General features: G+C 36.3%; 1 protein-coding gene across 1 annotated transcript in view; it reads right to left on the bottom strand.

The window, feature by feature from the left end:
* Window positions 1-19,763, bottom strand: part of CDKAL1 (CDK5 regulatory subunit associated protein 1 like 1) — a 635,724-nt gene that overhangs the window by 442,540 nt on the left and 173,421 nt on the right. The window contains 1 exon segment of the mRNA NM_001284447.1: window positions 15,265-15,361. Coding sequence (NP_001271376.1) covers window positions 15,265-15,361 — 97 coding nt within the window.

The raw sequence follows: 19,763 nt of genomic DNA, 5'->3' as shown, positions 1-19,763 counted from the left end.
CAAGAAAGGAAGAGTTGATCAAATTTCCCAGTGAATGGGATGACCAAGATATCAGCTGAGGATACAAGACAGAGAATAAAAGTAGTATAATACAAGAAAATCAAATGGTGAAACAAAAACATGAAAGCTTTTCTATGCAGCTGGGGATCTAATAGCTCAAAAGGATCACTGCACCCAGTCTTATAGCTCGTAAGAAGCAGTATCCCTAGAGAAGAGTCAAAATCTAACTTGTTGGAATAGTTAAAAAATTTTAAAATTTAGGGTAAGCTAAAACTACAATATTCATAGAAGAAAACATAGCCATAAATGTAGGTGAACCTTAGGTTAGACAGTGATGTTTTAGATATTACACCAAAAACATGAATAACAAAAGAAAAAAGATAAACTGAACACCATCAAAATTAAGCCCTCTTGATACATCAAAGGCCACCATCAAGAAAGTAGCAAGACAACACAGAAACTGGGGGAACATTTTTGCAAATCATAAAGATTAATTATTAGATTATTAATAATAATTATTATTAATCATTAGATTAATATCTAAAATGTATAAGGGGCTCCTTCAACTCAATTACAAAAAAGACAAATAAACCATTGAAAAATGGGCAAAAATGAATGGCTCAGTCAGTTAAGTGTCTGACTCTGATTTCAGCTCAGGTCATGATCTCCAGGTAATGAGTTCAAGCCCTGCACTCGGCTCCATGCTGGGCATGGTGCATACCTTAAAAAACAATAAAATAAAAATGAACAGGGGCACCTGGGCAACTCAGTCAGTAAAGTGTCTGACTCTTGATATCAGCTCAAGTCATGATTTCAGGGTCATGAGATCAAGCCCCGCATTGGGTTCCAGGCTTAGCATGTACTCTTCATGAGATTCTCTTTCTCCTTGTCCTTTTGCCTCTGCCCCTTCTTTGCTCGCACTCCCTCTCTCTGATAAATAAAATCTTTAAAAAAAAATAAAAATAGGCAAAAGATTTTAATAGACACTTCTCCAAGGAAGACATACAAGTGGCCCATGAGCATATGAAAAAATGTTCAAAATCCTTAGCCAATCAGGGGATGCAAATCAAAATCACAATGAAGGAATGGGGAGCTATTGTTTAATGGGTCTAGATTTTCAGTTTGGAAAAATGAAAACACCCTGGAGGCAAATGGTGGTGATGGTTGCACAATAGGGTGAATGCACTTAAAGCCACTGAAATATACACCTAAAACGAATCAAAACAGTAACTTTTATGTTATATATATTTTACCATAATGAGATACTACTTCATACCCACTAGGATAGCTATAATCAAAAAGACAGATAATAACAAGTGTTGGCAAAGATAGAAGCTGGAACCCTCCCACATTGCTAGTGGGGATGTAGTAAAATGGTGCAGTTGCTTTGGAAATAGTCTAGCAGAGCCTCAAATAGTTCAACAGAGTTATAATATGATCTAATAATTCCAATCCTAAGTATACACCCAAGAGAAATAAAAACATATGTCTACACAAAAACTCATACACAAATCTTCATAGCAGCATTATTCAACATAAGTAAAAGGTAGAACCAACTGAAGTCTCATTAACTGATGAATTAAAAAAAAGCGGCATATCCATATAATGAAATATCATTACACCATAAAAGAGGAACATGATATACAATAGTCCCCCCTTATCCATGGTTTCATTTACCTGCAAGCCAGAAACAGATGGTCCTCTCTATGACATATCATCTGAAGGTCAATAGGAACCTAATGCTAGATCACAGCCTATATCATTTAACTCACTTCATCTCATCAAGTAGGCATTTTATCATGTCCCATCATCACAATTAGAAGGATGAGTACAGTAGGATGACCACAGGACATTAAGATATTCTGAGGGAGACCACACTCACATACTATATTACTTAATACATTACCTTGTATTATACTTTTATTATAGCACATGATTATAATTGTTCTTTTTTATTAGTAGTAATTGTGGTTAATCTCTTGTTATACCAATATATAAATTAAACTTTAGCATAGGTATGTACATGTAAGAAAAAACACAGAATACACAGGGTTCAGTACAATCCAGTTTCTAGTGTACACTGGGGATCTTAGAACACATGCCCCATAGATAAAGGGAGGACTCCTAAATGCTAAAACATTAAGCTAACTGAAAGAAGCCAGACCAAAAAAGGGCAAAAATTGTATGAGTCCATGTATATGAAATGGCCAGAATGGTTCAATCTTCAATGACAAAGTAGATTAGTGACTGTCTATGGATGGCAGTAAGAGAAATGAGAGAAACTGCCGGAGTGCTGATTTCTTCCTGGAGGAATGAAAAACTTCTAAAATTGATTGTGGTGATTGTGGCATAATTCTGAATATATTAAAAACCATTAAATTATACATGTTCTATGAAAGCACTGCATAGTGTGTTAATTATACCTCAAAAAAGTTGTTATTACAAAAATAATAATAATATGGGCCACCTGACTCTTGGTTTTAGCTCAGGTCATGATCTCAGGGTCGTGAGATAGAGACTCAGGTCAGACTCCATGCTCAGATCTGAATCTGCTTCAGACTCCCTCCATCTGGGCCTTCATCCCCAACTCTCTTTCAAATAAATAAATAAATCTTTTTTTAAAAAAAAATAATAATATAGGTTGAAAGTGGTCAAATGTTCTAATGCCAAGGTCATGAAACTCAAGGAAAATCTGAGGAAATATTTCAAATTACTGAAGCCTAAAGAAACCTGACAACTGCACCCAACTTTGCATCTGGGTTTTTAATATCCCTCTAAAGGACATTATTAGGACAACTAGCAAGAGCTGAATAAGGTCTGTGTACTAACTTATGTCAGTGTATCTATGTTAATTTTCTGATTTTTATTATTATACTATAGTAGTATAGGAAAACATCCTTGTTTTTGAAATATATGCATATTCAGAAGTAAAAGGGCATCATGTTTGTATCTTACTCTCCAAAGGATCAGAATGAATGGTGTATATGTGTGTGTGTGTGTGTGTGTGTGTATACAATATATATATAATTCTTTATATATATATGGAACAATAAGCAAGTTTGGTAAAATACTAACATTTGAGGACTCTGGGTAAAGGGTATATGGTAATTCCTTTTGTTTACAACTTTCCTGTGAATAGGAAATTATGTCAAAATAAAAGTTTAAAAATGTGTGTGTGCATGCATATATGTGTTAAAGAAATAAAGAGATTTTTCTTTAGGCTGATGGACACGCAGAATTTGCTTGAAAGTATGCAGCTAAAAATAAATTCTAATTTTTTAAGTACTTGATGACATTTGCTTTACAGCAGAAAAATCAATGCTCCCTACACATAATTTAATCACCAGATGGTGGTGTGGAGGACCTCTAAGGACTTTAAAAAGAAGGGTGTACCAAATATTAAGACAAAGAAAAAAAAACAGCATTTGATTACAAACACTCAAGGGGAAAGTTCAGTGAATGACTTAAAGAAAATATTGTGCTGTTTCCATTTCTAGTGAGAAGGATATCTGAGGAAGTGGTGGGAGAAAAAGAAAGAAATGCAAGCAGAGAAGGAAGGGAGAGAAGAGCCAGGGGAGAGGGTGTTATTGGAAGAGGGGAGTTAGAAGGCAAAAGGAGAACATGTGGGAGGCAGGGGGAGAAGAAAAAACAATCACGAGAGAACAAACTCAAGATTCATACACAGTAATGAAGAATATATTGAATTCATTCTGGAGAGAAAAGGAAAGCTGTTCTTAATTAATACTATAAATTGTAGCCCTGAACACACAAGAGCTTAGTTTCTGGCATATAACTCAAATAAAATAAATAAAATAGTATCTTGTGTCCTTCAGGCACTTAGTTATAAATATACAGAAAAAAAATTAAAAAGACATGCAGTATGTTCTATTACTGACTCCATATGTCCTCAACAATGCAGAAAGGAGTTAGTGAACAAACAATTCATAAATAACATTAATGAGTCACTCTGCCGCAGAACTTTTAAAAGAAATCCATAAAAATATTTTATTCAGCTATTATGAGCCACTCCAAATTTATAACTGAACACACACTGAAGAAACAAACCTGTACCAAGTCACCTAAAGCAAATAAAAGTGCTCTTCTGGAATTTCCTAATGGTTTAGAGCTATATCACCCAACAGAACATTCTGCCATGATGGAAATGTCATATGCTGGGCCTTCCAGCATGGCAGCCCCGGGCCCCATGCGGTTACCATGTACTTGAAATGTGACTACTGTGAATGAGAAACTAACTTTAATTAATTTAAAGTCACATGCGGCTACTGGCAGCCATACCAGAAAGCACAGGTTTACAATATGGCTAAGAGAGCCATGCAGTTTGTGGCAATCTGTTATGGCAGCTCTAGGAAACGTATACACACCTCAGCCACAAATTGGACAATGAGGCTAAAAAAAAAAAAAAAAAAGTCCAGTTAGAGAGCAAGCTGATATCGTTCTGTAGTCCAGAAGTTCTGCTTTGGGATCCATTTGGAAGTATCTTTTTTTTTTCTTGGACAACCAGCTAGATAAGTTAATGACTACTAATAACACAGTGATGACTGACATTTCTTGAGCAATTACTATGTCCCAGGCTCTGTGCTAACACATCACATGCATTATTACATTTTATCCTCATGACATTCCTAGGCAGTGGATACTATTGTTATTTCCGAGGCTAAGAGAACCAAGGCGATAAGGATATCCAGCTAAAGTCTTGCCAAAGATTTTTTAGTAGATCTTATGGAGGAATGGCATGTGGATGGCACATTTCATGAATCTTCCTTTTCCTATACACATGGAGGTTATTACTAAATGATCACAGAATGTTATCTGACTAAACCTGGACTCTCAAGAGACCCCAGTAACAACTGTTCCCCCAAGCTTTGCCTCACAAATCACCACTAGTATGCATGCATTCACTTGACAAATATCTCTTATGCACCAACAAAGCACTGTTCTGGGGATTTAATGGCAGAAAATACAAAGTCCCCGCTTCATGGGCCTTACATTCTAATGAGGGAAGGGGGCAAATCACATAAACAACTGAAAATGTTCATTTCTCGTCATGACAGAGGCTATGAAAGAAATAAAATCTGGGAGTGGCCAAAGGTAGAGAGGGCAATTTTGCTACAGGGATCCAGATGAACCTCCAGGCAAACCCTAAGACAGATGCATCAATGTGAACCTCTGGGCTGAGATGGAAATGGTGATGAGTGAAGGGCAGAGCAAAGGGTGAGAAGAAGGTCAGTTAAAGGAGGAAGATGAGGGGAGACATCACACTCCTATTAGATTCAATCCCAATTGTACAAGAAAGTCACTGTGGGGTGAACAGAACTATTTCAACAGCATCACTCAGGCTAATTCAGCGTAATTCTATTGAAAATGTACAAAGATTATTCTTTTCCTACATTCCTCTGTTATTTGGTGAGTCTTTTTATACTTGCACGGATCTGGCTGTGGTTTTACTATTTATAGATTTTATCCCAAGACACCTCAAATCCTATTAAAAGAGACGTTAATACATTATAGGTACATATTAACACAGATCCACAGATCCAAAAGAATTCTCTCGTAGGCTCTCTTAATTTGGATTGTATGTAAAAAAAAAAAAAAAAAAAAAAAAAAAAAAAAAAAAAAAAAAAAAAAAAAACACAAAAACAAAACAGGACAATCGGTTATTACCATTCTAATTAAGAAATTTCAGACCAAAACTTCAAAACCACCTAAAGATTCTATCAACCTTTAAAAAAATCTTTCTATCTCTGTTAAGAATTATATTATAAAAAGCCTTTCCATCAAATATAAGTCCAAACTTTTCACTTTTATGTTAATGGGAGTTTAATTCAATAATCGGCATTTGTAGGTTAAAGTTCAATATTGACTTCTCTGTAAAAAAACAAAACAAAAACACATTTTTCTCTCTAAAAATTTTTCTCTTGGCTGTTAAGGAAAGTCCCTACGTCTACATATGGTATTGTAAAAGAGCTCAATGTCCAAATCTCTAAAATTTGGGGAAGTCCACAGTAGTCACACTAAGCTAACCCTACTAGAAAAAACACTGAATTCACAAGCCTATGAACAAGTTGGCTCATGAGGTACACAGAAGAATAGCAGTTGCTACATGTGGTTTAACTTCTTGAACAAAACTTTCTCATTTCTCAGTACAGTTTTATTTTCTTTCATCTCTTCATTGAGAAAAATTCTTCCCCCATAGTAGAAATAGCCCTTTCATCAAAAATTATATGGCAGCACATTCTACACATCACTAAAAGCATACTTTCTACCTGAATGGTACCAGCCAGTGACTAACACTCGGTTAAGAGGGAAGATTTACTAATTGACAGATAAGCCAGACTAGATGGATGCCAAGAAAACAGTATCGGTACCAAAAACTTCTTCCTCTTAAATCCAATTAAGATACCTATAAAACTTTCTGTAGTGGAAAAAAACAACTTTCAGCAATTATAACAAAACTCAACATACTGAGCACAATTGTATAGAGACACATTAGAATACTATAATCATATTCAATAATAGAGTATTATTACAGAGTTAAAAAATGACTTTAAAGTGATCTGATACTAAAGTTAAAAAGAGTAATAACAGAACCAAATCACAAATACACATTACAGATATAAAACATCAACTAATAAATAACGCTGTCACAGGCAGGATGTTCAAGTCCTAAGCCCTAGAACCTATATGGTTCCCTGGCAAACAGAACTCGCAGATGTGATGAGATTAGCCTGGATTCTCTAGATGGGCCCATCTATTCACATGAGTCCTTAAAAGGTGAGAGTCTTCCCCACCTGGGATAGAGAGAGAGACATTGATAAAGAGGTCAGAGAGAGAGGGCACTGCTGGCTTAAAACAAGAATGGGACCCAAGTCAATGGAATGTGGGTGGCCTCAAAAAGTTGCAAAAGGCAACAAAAAAGACTCTCAGAGCCTCCAGGAAAGAATGCAGCCCTGTCAACACCTTGACTTTAGTCTAATAAAACTCATATCTAACTTCTGGTCTCCAGAATTGAAAAAGAATAAATACACACCGAGTATTTATTGTGTATTGTATATAAGCAACTATATTTGTGGCAATTCGTTATGTGGCATACAAAACTGATGTGTTAATTAAGAAACCAACATATGATAGCATCAGCACCATGAAACAGGAAAAGTTTAAAAACAAGTGCTATGGGAAAAAGAAAATATGGAAAAAATTAAGTTAAATGCATACCTTATATTTAACATTCATTCAAAAAATATTTATTGAGCCAGACACCGTACTAAGCACTGAAAGTAGTGCAAAATATCTAAAAATGTAAAATAATAATAAACCAAGTCCCTGTCTCTAAAGGAGTGCCCATCAGAATAAGTGCAAATAAACTGAAAACTTGAATTAATCCTTTTCATACCTTAAAAAAAAAAAAAAAAAAAAAAGCTTTAAAGGTTTAAATGCATATTTTATCAGACCTGTTCTGATATCCTGGGAATATAAATTTAAAGTTTTGAAACCACAGAAGAATCTCATTACCAACTCATCAGTCCCCCTGCCCCAAATTTCCAAGTTTCTAATATATCAAAAATTTTAAAGGCAATGAAAAATGATAAAAAGACAGACAAATCTTTCCCCTATGTTAAAATAGGTTGATTTTCTACTGTTCAGATATAGGAGTCCTTCACATATTCTGGATATAAACTGTTTAGGAGATAATATGTTTTGCAATTCTTTTCCCCCATTTTCTGAGGAGCAAAAATACTGAATTTTGATGAAGTCCAATTTATCAACTTTCTTATGTCCTAAGAAATGTGTGTGGGGGGGGGTGGGGGCGGGGGCAGTCTCCTAAGAAACAGTTTCTTAACATCACCAAAATAGAGGGGAAGGTGGTAAAAGATTTGAACACTTTGCCAAAGATATATCAATGGCAAATAATCAAATGAAAATACACTGAATATCATGAGTCAACAGAGAAAAGCAAATTAAAAGCCCCAAAGAGATACCGCTACACACCTAGTACAATTCCTAAGATTAGAATACCAGCAGTACCAACTTTAGGTGAGGATGCAAAGTAACTGCAAAACAAAATGGTATAGCAGTCCTGAAAAATATTTTGGCAATTTTTTACAAGGTTGAGCAGATGTTTACCATATGACTAGAGGCAATATCACTCCTGGGCATTGACCCAATAGAGTGCAGACATGTACCCACACAAAGATTTGTGTGATGACATGAATGCTTATAGGAGCTTGATTCTTAAGGGCCCCAAAACTGTAAACAACACAAATTTCTATCAACTTGTGAACAGATAAACTGTACTCCATCCCTAAAGTGAAATAATTCTAGACAATAAACAGTAACAAACTATCAATAATCACAACAACATGGATGAATACTGAATGCATCAATGCTAAGTGAAAAAGAAATAAAGTAACATATAATTCCATTTCCAGGACATTCTGAAAATGGCAAAACCATAAGGGCAGAAATCAGAAGAACAGTTGCCAAGGACGGTGGGTATGTGTATTTGGTGGGGGAGGGGTGCTGGTATTGGGAGGGGGGTTGACCACAAAAAAGACACAAGGGAACTTTCTGGTGTAATGGAAACGTTCTGTATCTTAATTATATCTTAGTTGTGCTTATACAACAGTATACATCTGTCAAAATCCATCAAAGATAAATTTCTTTATTAATTATACCTCAATAAATCTCACTTAAAGTAAGAAAAAAAGATCGGTATAAATAACGTACAAGAAAATAATGAATACAGAGCATATAGAAGCAACCACTAGATCATATGGCTTCTAATTGCCACTTTTTCAGGTTACACAACTCTCCACTGTCTTTTTCCATGTCCTATGGGGTCTGATCTAAGCATTACATGGAATGCAAACTTCTCTCTCCTCACGCTACCTTGTTTATCATTCATGAGCATTGCTGCAAACCACACCTCTTAAACCTAACCCCTCCGCATTACACTCCCGGGCAGGGGTCAGGACACACTACTTGGCATTCCTCTCCCTTTCTGGTGCCCTTAAGCATGCATGCTTTTCTTCAGATACACTGTTGCTTCTGCTGAAAGCCTTCTTTCTCCATCAAACCACGACTCAGGCTTTGAAGCCCAAGTCAAGGATGGTTTCATCCAATGTGTGCCCACCAGACTTTATCCCTCTGCATTGATCATGATTATTTGCACCTCTCTTCAGATTTCATGGTTTTTAGGGGAAAGACATTTTACTCAGCTCTGTAACTCTAGCAAATAGTTCTTGTTCCAGGCACAGTGGTATGCTCAATGCTGATTCTACTAGCAAGTGAATTATATAAAAATGAAAATAACAATCATAAAGCTAATACAGAGAGAGCACTTACTATATGCCAGGCACCATGCTAACTAACCACATTACAAGTAACTGAATTAATAACCCTTACAAAACTCAGAGTTAGGTCCTATTATTATCACCTACCAAAGATAAAGAAACTGAAGCAAAGAGAGGTTAAGTGACTCGTACACAGTTGCACAGCTAATAAGTGGTGCATCTGGGATATGAGCCTATGCAATCCAGCTCCTGAGTGCATGCTCTTACTTACTACAATACACTACTCTTTATTTCTTTTCACATTTGAATAACTGAAGACTGTGTACGCATACAGGTAAAATTAGGAAAGCCATAAAAGAAATAAAAATAGATCTAAGAAGGTATAAACGTCAACGGGCTTTTAAATTTACATGTCATTCTGTTATGATACTGCCTTTTTGATAATTACAGGCATAAAAACAAAAGTTAATATAACAAGATGACATATGTAAAGCCATGAAGTAGAGACAGCGAGAAGACATCATTTTTCAATCTTTGCCCTTGATATCAATGCCACTATTACTGGTACACTATCCCACTTCATGAATTCATTTACCTTTTGCAATATATGACAGAAATATTCTCAAATATAGCTCTTTCAAATGCTACTTTATTTATACATGTAATTTTCAAATTAAAGTGTCTGCATTTGAAATACTCACCATGCTGTTTGACTTTTCAGTATTAGGGCAGCCTGCCTGAAAAGATGTTTAAAGCACTACAAACCAATCTGGTTAATAGTCCCTGAGATAAGTGGACACCTGTGTGAAGCAACATTTTTGTTCAGCTATCCAAAGAAAACTGCACCTGTCTGCAGGGCTCACAGCTGGGAAATCAGCAAGTTTTGTCATTTATAAATTTTTTTACATCAAATGATATATTCTGCTGTGAATTGCATGTTTTCAAATGTTAATAACCTATGTATTAATTCACAGTTTACTTAGGATTTCTAGAGTATACAATCACAAAGATAAGCCTAATGATCAAGTTCAAATGCAGTCCCTGTTTATGAATTAGCACAGGAAATTGACACAAAATGTACAATTTTGTAAATATGCTTTCCTAAAGGGAGTACGAGTCAGCCTTCCTAATAAATGTCATGCCTATTAATGACGACTACTGCAAAAAATGGAGAAATAATACTACCTTAAGAAGAACTTAAGCAAATAAATGGTTTAACCCACCTATTCCCTAACACAACTTCTAACTAATGAGTCAAAGTATATGTGTCAAAGTACATCTCAGCCTTAAGAGGAGATTCTCAACTCACCAATCTCCCTAAAGTCTTCAGGACCCATCCCACCACATTTTCTTGGAGAAGGGATGTTCTAGGCTTAAACCAGGTATCATTAAGAACTGGAACATAAGCTCTGTAAGGACAGAGATCTTGGATGATTTTCGATGCTGTCGTGTTCCTAGCACCTGCAACAGCAGCTGCCACATAACTGACCCTCAGTAAGTACTTATTAAAGGAAAATTGATGTGGCAGCCCTGGGATTTGAAGCCAGGCTTCTTGAGCTCTGCAATCTATTCTTCTTTTTTCCTATTAGACTTTAACAGAGAACTTGGAGCTTTCCAGCTGACTAATCTAAAAGAAACTTTCTTGCCAACAAATGAGCTGAACAGAAGGAAAGGAACATCCAAAAGGTATAGTCACAAGATCCTGGAACTACCTGCAGCTGGACACAGAGTAACCAAAGTAAACAAATAATAGCAGTGATTGAAAAAATGACATTGCATGAAAACTCATTCCAAGGTGGATGGTTAACCATAACTATTTGCCCCAAGACATGTGAAATTTTTCACTCTGAGATAAAACGTTTCAAGATCCTGAAAAAAATTTTTTAAAGATCCTGATTCTGTACGAGTTACCTATAAATACACATATTCTAGATATTAAGTAAAATTTCATTTAACCATTCAAGGAAATAAGTTTTGGTTATAAAAAGACCTTTTTATCCAAGACATGGATGTTTCCAAATCTTTTCTCTCTCCTTTCCAAACATAAAAAAATTAGACATTTTTGTGCTCCATCATGGGAAAAGTACAGATGTTACAGTCACCAAAGCCAGTTCTTCTGAACCCAGAGGTTGGTAGGTTTTGATATTCTGATTTTTTTTTTCATTCGCCACCACACAAATAATATTAATTACAGCTAGATAGTTTCTAGAGACAGTAGGATAGATGATAATAACATGCCCAGGGTCTGACAACTGATTGCTATGTGCCCTCACTGCATTGTTATCTCTGATTATGAAAACAAATTAAATGTCCCATTTCTAGAGGCTGATATTGATGGAAATTCACATGTTACAAGGGTAATAACATCCTTCTTAATTATTAAGTATCTTCTTTTTTACAGGCTTACTCCATAAGTACTTGCAAACATAGGGATAATATGTCTTTTTTAACTCAGGTGTGTAGTAAGTAGCTTGTTCCCCCACTGATCCCCACCTCAAGGCAGCTTTTTATTTCAATCACTTGGTCAAAAGAACCGACACACCCTCTCTGTATTGTGGGGTGACACAGACAAATCCTAGCAGAGAGCAGAAGCCCAGAATGTAGTTACATGGGTTCTTTCTTCCACTTCTATTAAAGCCAGGAGTCTCAGGTACTCTGTGAGGGAAATTTTGTGAAGGAGTAAGTTTTTACTTCGTCTGTTTAAAAAAGACAAAACAAAACAAAACAAAACAAAAAACCCTGCAATATAATCCCTAAAACCAGTTTCCTACATCTATGAATTTAAACATTTTTTTTAACACTTCAGAATTTTTTCGTCTAAATCAATATAATACATTTCTTTATTTCAATTAAACTCACTATATTTCAGGTTTCTGTTTTTGTAGCAATTCTAAAAATTATCTTCAGAAACGGGTCTTTTCAGATACCAATTATAGATGATTTTGGTTTCCTTCCCCAGATTTTTTAAAATTTTAGGTTCTGTGGACATGACATTCACATATAAACAGTCAGTTATGATAAATGTTATATTGCTGCAAAAAATCGCTCTATAAAATGATGTTTACAAAGAATGATCTTATAATTTAATAGTTACACTAAATCTGAAGACGTAATTAGATTATAACTCAAACTATGTTACAAATAGTGCAATTTCACTTTTGGAAACTTTTCACAACATACTGATTTGAAATTAAAATAAAAAGCCTTTTGTGGGGGGCACCTGGCTGGCTCACTTGGAAGAGCATGTGACTCTCGGTCTCAAGATTGTGAGTTCAAGCCCCACACTGGATATAGAGATTACATTTAAAACAAAAGGGGATCCCTGGGTGGCTCAGCGTTTTGGCGCCTGCCTTTGGCCCAGGGCGCGATCCTGGGGTCCCGGGATCGAGTCCCGCGTCGAGCTCCCGGCACGGAGCCTGCTTCTCCCTCCTCCTGTGTCTCTGCCTCTCTCTCTATGTCTATCATGAACAGATAAATAAATCTTAAAAAGAGAATAGTCATATCACTTTAAAAAATAAATAAATAAATAAATAAATAAATAATAAATAAATAAATAAATAAAACAAAAACCACAGGGGAAAAATAGTCTAGAGGAAATAAGCAAAGTCATAATTATTGTATTTCAGTGATGGAATTATGAATATTCTTTCTATTCCCATTTTTAAATATGTGATCTATAGTTAGTTCTCCAGTTGTAAAGAAGCAAAATACATAAATCTAAAGAATGAGATTGGATGGCAGAACAAAAAGATGCTAGATTAAATGGGGAGGTGAGAGAGGTTACTTGCCAAAGCCATGAGTTTGTATCATCCATCCATTAGCAGCACTGGGGATGCTCCCTCAGAACCTCCCCTACTTCCTAACATATACTGAGCTCTTAACTGCACACAGCGGAGTTCAGAAAAGTGTTACCATAATGTACACAGAGAACAGGATTTGTTATACTAAAGAAATTATCCTATTCCAATAATTTAACTCCTAGAGATGAAATCTGAGATGAATCCTATGCTTTTGCACATTCCATCCTAAAACAGAATTCTAACGAGTTTCCTATTTCCCTAACACAGCAGGACTATGTTTATGGAGAAAGTTAGTCTCACATGAATAGATAACTCAGGAGTCCATATTCATGTCATTCCTTAAACCAAGAGTAATCAAAAAGTAAACAGACAAATGGTGAAAACAAACTAAACTTCTCAAACATTCAGGTTCTGTTTAACACAAGAATGTTTGTTCAAAGATTATTGAATTTTCTAGTGGGCAAGGACTTGACAGCAGAAAACAAGTTCATTACACTGAGAATACAGTATTAAAAAACTTGTCAATAGCAGGGCACCTGGCTGGTTTAGTCGGTAGTGCTTACAGCTCTTGATTTCAGGGTAGTAAGTTCAATCCCCAAGTTGGACATAGAGATTACTTAAAAAAAAAAAAAAAAAAAGGCTGTCAGTAGTAAATCAAATACAGAAAAATCCAATGAATCTCATTCCAGATGCCAATTATTCACATAATTTTTCTCTGAGGGTACTATATTTTCATACATTTTTATAAATTAATATAGCCCCCCCCTTTTTTTTTAAAGAAGATTACTGAGCATATTGAGTACAGCCCTAGTAGAATGGTAGGAAGGATGAAGCACCACCATGTGGTCAACGGATACTGATGGAATGCTAACCACTTGTGGGCACTCTGTGACTACCAATGGCCACAAAGAGTAAGACGGATGACATGGGTAGTCCCCTGACCCAAGGATGCTAAGAGCAGGAAGACTCATTTAGTCAGTCACAAAACACTCACTGAGTGCCTACTGTATGTTGGGCATCACGGGGAAGGTTGGAGAAACATGATCAGTGTTTAAAAGCAGACTGAAACACAGTCACTGTGAATTTAGTAATTTAAGTAGCAAGGTGGCCTTTATCAGACAATTATAAATAAGTAAATGTAAAATCATAACCCTGTGAGATGCTGAGAGAGCAAATGACAGGGGGTCAGAGGGGGCGTCCCAGGATGGGCAACGGTGGGGCTGCGACTGGGGGGAGGGGGGGTGCAATATAAGGGAGGTGGCAAATTCCCAAAAAAGGCATCTATGTACTAGGGAGATGACAAGGAGTTCAGTGGGATGGAGAAACAACAATGATACGGGAAGAAAAATGGTAATGGACAGGCAGAGAAAGGCCAGGTATTAACAAGGGACTTAAATTCTGTACAGCTTGTTGTGTTAGGTTTTTTTTTTAAAGATTTATTTATGTATTTGACAAAGAGCCAGAAAGAAAGAGAGAATACAAGCAGGAGGAGTAGCAGAGGGAGAGGGAGAAGCAGACTTCCCGCTAAGCAGGGAGTCCAATGCAAGGCTTCATTCCAGGGCTCTGAGATCATGACCTGAGCCAAAGGCAGATGCTTCATGAACTGAACCACCCAGGCACCCTGGTATTTTTTTTTTTTTTTTTAAGTGAGAGAATCTAGAATGTTTTTGTGCTACAGTGAAAAAGTTACAGAGACATGACAAAATTTCAGCAGCAATGGGGGAAGTATGATGAGGAGACATAGTCCCAAGTGCAACATAGTTTGTAAATAAAACAGGAAGAGCAAATCTGGGACCCCTGGGTGGCTCAGCAGTTGAGCTGCCTTTGGCTTAGAGCATGATCCTGGTGTCCTGGGATGGAGTCCTGCATCGGGCTCCCTGCAAGGAGCCTGCTTCTCCCTCTGCCTATGTCTCTGCCTCTCTCTCTCTCTCTCTGTGTGTCTCTCATGAATAAATAAATAAAATCTTTTTTAAAAGGGAAGGGAAGGGAAGGGAAGGGAAGGGAAGGGAAGGGAAGGGAAGGGAAGGGAAGGGAAGGGAAGGGAAGGAAAGGAAAGGAAAGGAAAAAGAAAGAAAGAAAGAATCAAAATGTGGATCCATTACATGTTTCAACAACACAAGATTTTCTTTTTTCCCCCATCATGTAGAGCTTACCCCTATGATACTCAGTCCCTTAAAGTAGTCCTGACGAGGCTGGGCTTGAGGAACACATCCAGCTAGCACTATTTTCTTGTTCTCCTCTTGAGCTTTTCTAAAAGATTGAAGAAAAAACAGTTTGATTGTTTTGCTCACAAGTGTACTCTTAGAAACTCATGTTAGTGCATATAAACTGTCCAAATCCTAACAAGGCTTTCTACCATGAAACTGGATTTTCTAATAACTGCTGAAAGAGAAAATATTATAATAAGACTCCTGTACTACACATCTACTGATCATACCATTAGAGAATACAACAGCCATCCAATCTGACCATGTCTTTATCATCCCATTACAAAAGCAAAAACTTTATACAGAATTCTCAAGGATATAAATCATGCTTAAAAGCCACTTTCTAGTTAGTCATTCAATTAAGTTATTTTAAATATTAATGAAAATGTACCTAAAACCCATTCTATGACTTTCCAGGAGTTTGACCACTATAAAAGTTAAACATACTTTTAAAAATTCTAACAGAAGTCTAAAAAACAGAAGGTATAATATACCTTCTCTCCTGGGAATTCACACATCTCCCCACTTTTGCTCCCCAGGTACTTATGCTTAAGCATTACAGGGTGCTTATGCTAACTGCCAGCCCAGCCCTCACATATGCAAATATAATGTGTAACTAGACCCATGTTCAGTACTTACACATAAGGATGAAACTACATTTTGCTTTACAAATACCTTTTTCCTTTCACATCTTTACATAACCATCAATCTTATCCTTTTTACCCATCACAATGTGGATATACTATAGCTTATTCTTATCGGCAGTTAGGTTGTTTCCAATCTTTCACTATTAAAAATGATTTTACAATGAGCATGTGTATACATACATATGTACATATGTGGATGGATAGATATCTTTGATTATTTGAGAAAGTGTTTCTGGGTTGTGGAAATCCAGATGTGAAATCTATGCTAAGATGTCTACTTATTTCCCTAGCATAAATGCTAAAAAGTAGAAATGCTGATTCCAAGGTCAACATGGCTGGTTATTAAGCACATCTTTACTTAGGAGGGGGTTGGGATATATTTTATACATTACTCCCTCATCTGGCATTCACATATACAGCAAACACTGACTGTGTGCCAGAAAACAGTGGTCAATTCCGTGGTGCTGGAAATCTTTTTCTAGAAACTATTCACATTCTTTGCCCATTTTAAAATGAAATTTTCAAGTCTTCAACTCTTTTTCAAGTACATGGGTTTTGGGGTACAGTGATGCTTTGTTTCCTTTTTTTGTTTTTCTGGATGCTGGGGTACACTAGGCTTTATGCACCAAATTGTGTTCCTGGCCCCCCTGGCAATCTTTACCTTTCTAAACTGAGGAAGTTAAGAGTATGAGCAGCCCAATTTCAAGACATGTAACTTTTAGAACACACCATTGTGAAATGAAGTCTCTACACCTGGCACATTCATGTTTTCTCCAACCTTTTCAAGAATACAAACTCAGAACTGGCGGCCAAAACAAAAAAACAAAAACAAAAACAAAACCCTGGGATTAACAGAACCAGCTATTTGTGATCAACAGCCACTTCAAGACCTTCTGGGAGGTATACAGAGAATGATTAAATGAATAAGTAGAGAATAAAATACTATTTTAACATCATCTCTAAATGTTTCATTTCAATAACTTATCACAGAGCTTTGGTATAATTTTTCCACTTGGAATCCTGTAATAAAAGAAACTTGTTAATGGAATTTTAAAAATCTGAATTTGGCAGATTTGGCATATCCAAGAGAATTACTGCCTGGCTCTACCACCTGGTTTTACTTTTTTATTAGTGCCATGCACATCATTGTACACAGTTTTCTGGTGGTAAATGCAAAATACCTTTTCAAACAAAAAAATAATTTTCCATTTACATTAAGAATCTATACGAGGAAGTAACATCTGGCTTCCTCAAGAATTTTAGCTATAATACCTAGAAACATGGCAAACATCCAAGAGAGTCTGTGAGGTCACCAACAATTACATTCAAATTAAAAGGCCTGCCTCCTATAATGTGACTCATTTTCTTAATTATTAAGCACATCTAAGACATGATGTTGTGAGTTTAAGAGAACACAGTAAAGAAGACATGCTCTTTGCACCCAACGAGCTTATAGTTTATAATGGATGAGATGTAAAAGAACATCAACAACACAGCATCAAATAATAATGCCTCTAGTGACAGAAAGACACACAGGCAACATATATATCATGGGGAACAAAAGAGTATATAGACAGAAAAAGATAGTACAAGGCTTCCAAACAAACTTGGGGGGATTTTTAAGGCAGACAGTAGGAGGAGAAAGAAGAATTAGAGGCAGAGAAACCATCAGGCAACTGTTACAGCATGGCAAAAGACAAGAAGGTTAAAAGTAGGAGGGAAGTACTGAACTACAGAATTCATATATATTATAGAGACTGGAAAGCTTCTATTATGGAAGGAGATTTAAGAAAGAGGCTGAAGAGTTTCTATTTAAGTTAGTGGGCAATGGGGAAGTGTTTGGCAGCAGTGTGGACATAGAGTGGAACCAAACTTGAAGAACATGACAATGGTGGCAAGACATAAAATGAAACTCAAGGAAAAAGAATCTAAGAGGTAAGGAAAAGGGATGTGACGACTGAATGCATGTGGAAGATAAAAAAATTTAAAAAATAAAAATAAAAGATTAAAGGAAAGGAGATTAGTTTTCTTGCTAGAATATACTTGAGGAAAACCCCAAGAAAGTTCAAAAGTCTACAAGGGATCAGCGAACATCCTACAGAAAAAGCGACATAGTCAATACTTTAGGCTCTGCTACTCACAGGTCCTCTGTTGGAAGAGTTTTAATTCTGTCACTTTAATGCAAAATCAATCGTACATAATACACAAATGTGTGTGTGTGTGTGTGTGTGTGTGTGTAGCATCTGCCAGTAAAGCTTCATTTACATAAATAGACAGTAGGTCAAATTTGGCTCAAGGAAGCAGCTGGCTGAGTAATGAGATAGAAGGCAACAAATTCACATAGAACACACTAAATCTGAGGTTCCACTAATGCCCATCAAGTTTCTGGAAATTCGAGTCACCGGCTGGGAAGGAAGCTGGGGGGAGATTTTGGAAACATTCTCTAATAATGTGACAGTTGATAACAGTGCAACGAACCTAGTGGTGTGGAAAGAATCCAACTGAATACAAAATTTTAAGGCTCTTTAGAGATGAAGAAACATTTCCACAGAATAAAAATGTTGGTATGAAAAATAAAAAGGAGGTAACATTACCACCAACCACTATATTCTAATGACAATAATAATCACAGCTAGCATTTACACAGCATTTCACCAAGTTAACCATTATATAATTAGCTACGTAACATATCTGAAAACAGCACAGCCAATATGTTATAACAATCCAGGACAAATGTTATTGTTTTTGTTTTTTGAAAGATTTTATTTATTTATTCATGAAAGACAAAAAGAGAGAGGCAGAGACACAGGCAGAGACACAGCCAGAGGGAGAAGCACACTCCATGCAGGCAGCCTGATGTGGGACTCGATCCTGGGACTCTGGGATCACACCCCAAGCCTAAAGCAGATGCCCAACCGCTGACCCACCCAGGCATCCCCAGAGCAAATGTTCTGATGACACAATAAACACTAAATCAGGTCATAAAGCAGTCCAAGGCTGATTTTAAGGGAGTAAGCAGAACACCAGAGAATTAAGAGGAAAAGTTCAAAATAGAGATGCTTGAGTAATTTACTTAGAATATTATTTCATGCTTTTACTGAATATGGATTTAAAATGCTAGGGTAGACCAGAACTATAATCAAAGCAAAAATCATAGCCCTGTTATGGAATATTAATGCCACATTTTACATGTGACCAAATAAAGTAGGAAAACTTTTAACCCAATTTCTCTGAATCCTCTTTTTCTAAACATTCCCTTCTTACATCCTGTTCTTTTTGTTTAGCTTTGTTCAGGTTAATAGAAGCCTGTAAAACAATTTCTTTAGAAACATACCCAACACAGACACATTTTTAAAAGATTTGTCCTTCAAAATATGAATGCTGGTAACAATAACACCTTAAGAAACTTTAAAGTAACATGAATCTCTGAAGTCCTCATTTTAGATAGCTTTGAAATATTAATTAAAACAAAAATTACATGTAAAGCTAACTCAATATAATCCTTATTTTCTTGAAACATATTTCTAAATTAGAGACATACCCTTGACTAGAACACTAACTTGAGTAATGCAGAAAACATGTAGAAATCCTTCCCTCTTTTCTGCCAACTACTAAATACAAAAATAATTTGTACAGAATCTTAAAATTCACAGAAGCATAGAAAATAAAGATGACATGTCATTTACTTTATTTCACCAAAGAGATGAGGAGCCACTGGCTGGCTCAGCTGGTTAAGCATCTGCCTTTTGCTCAGGTCATGATCTTGGGATCCTGGGACTGAGCCCCACGTAGGGCTCC

This window comes from Canis lupus, chromosome 35, assembly GCF_011100685.1.
Source record: "Canis lupus familiaris isolate Mischka breed German Shepherd chromosome 35, alternate assembly UU_Cfam_GSD_1.0, whole genome shotgun sequence".
NCBI lineage: Eukaryota > Metazoa > Chordata > Mammalia > Carnivora > Canidae > Canis > Canis lupus.
This window is presented reverse-complemented; position numbering and strand designations above follow the sequence as displayed.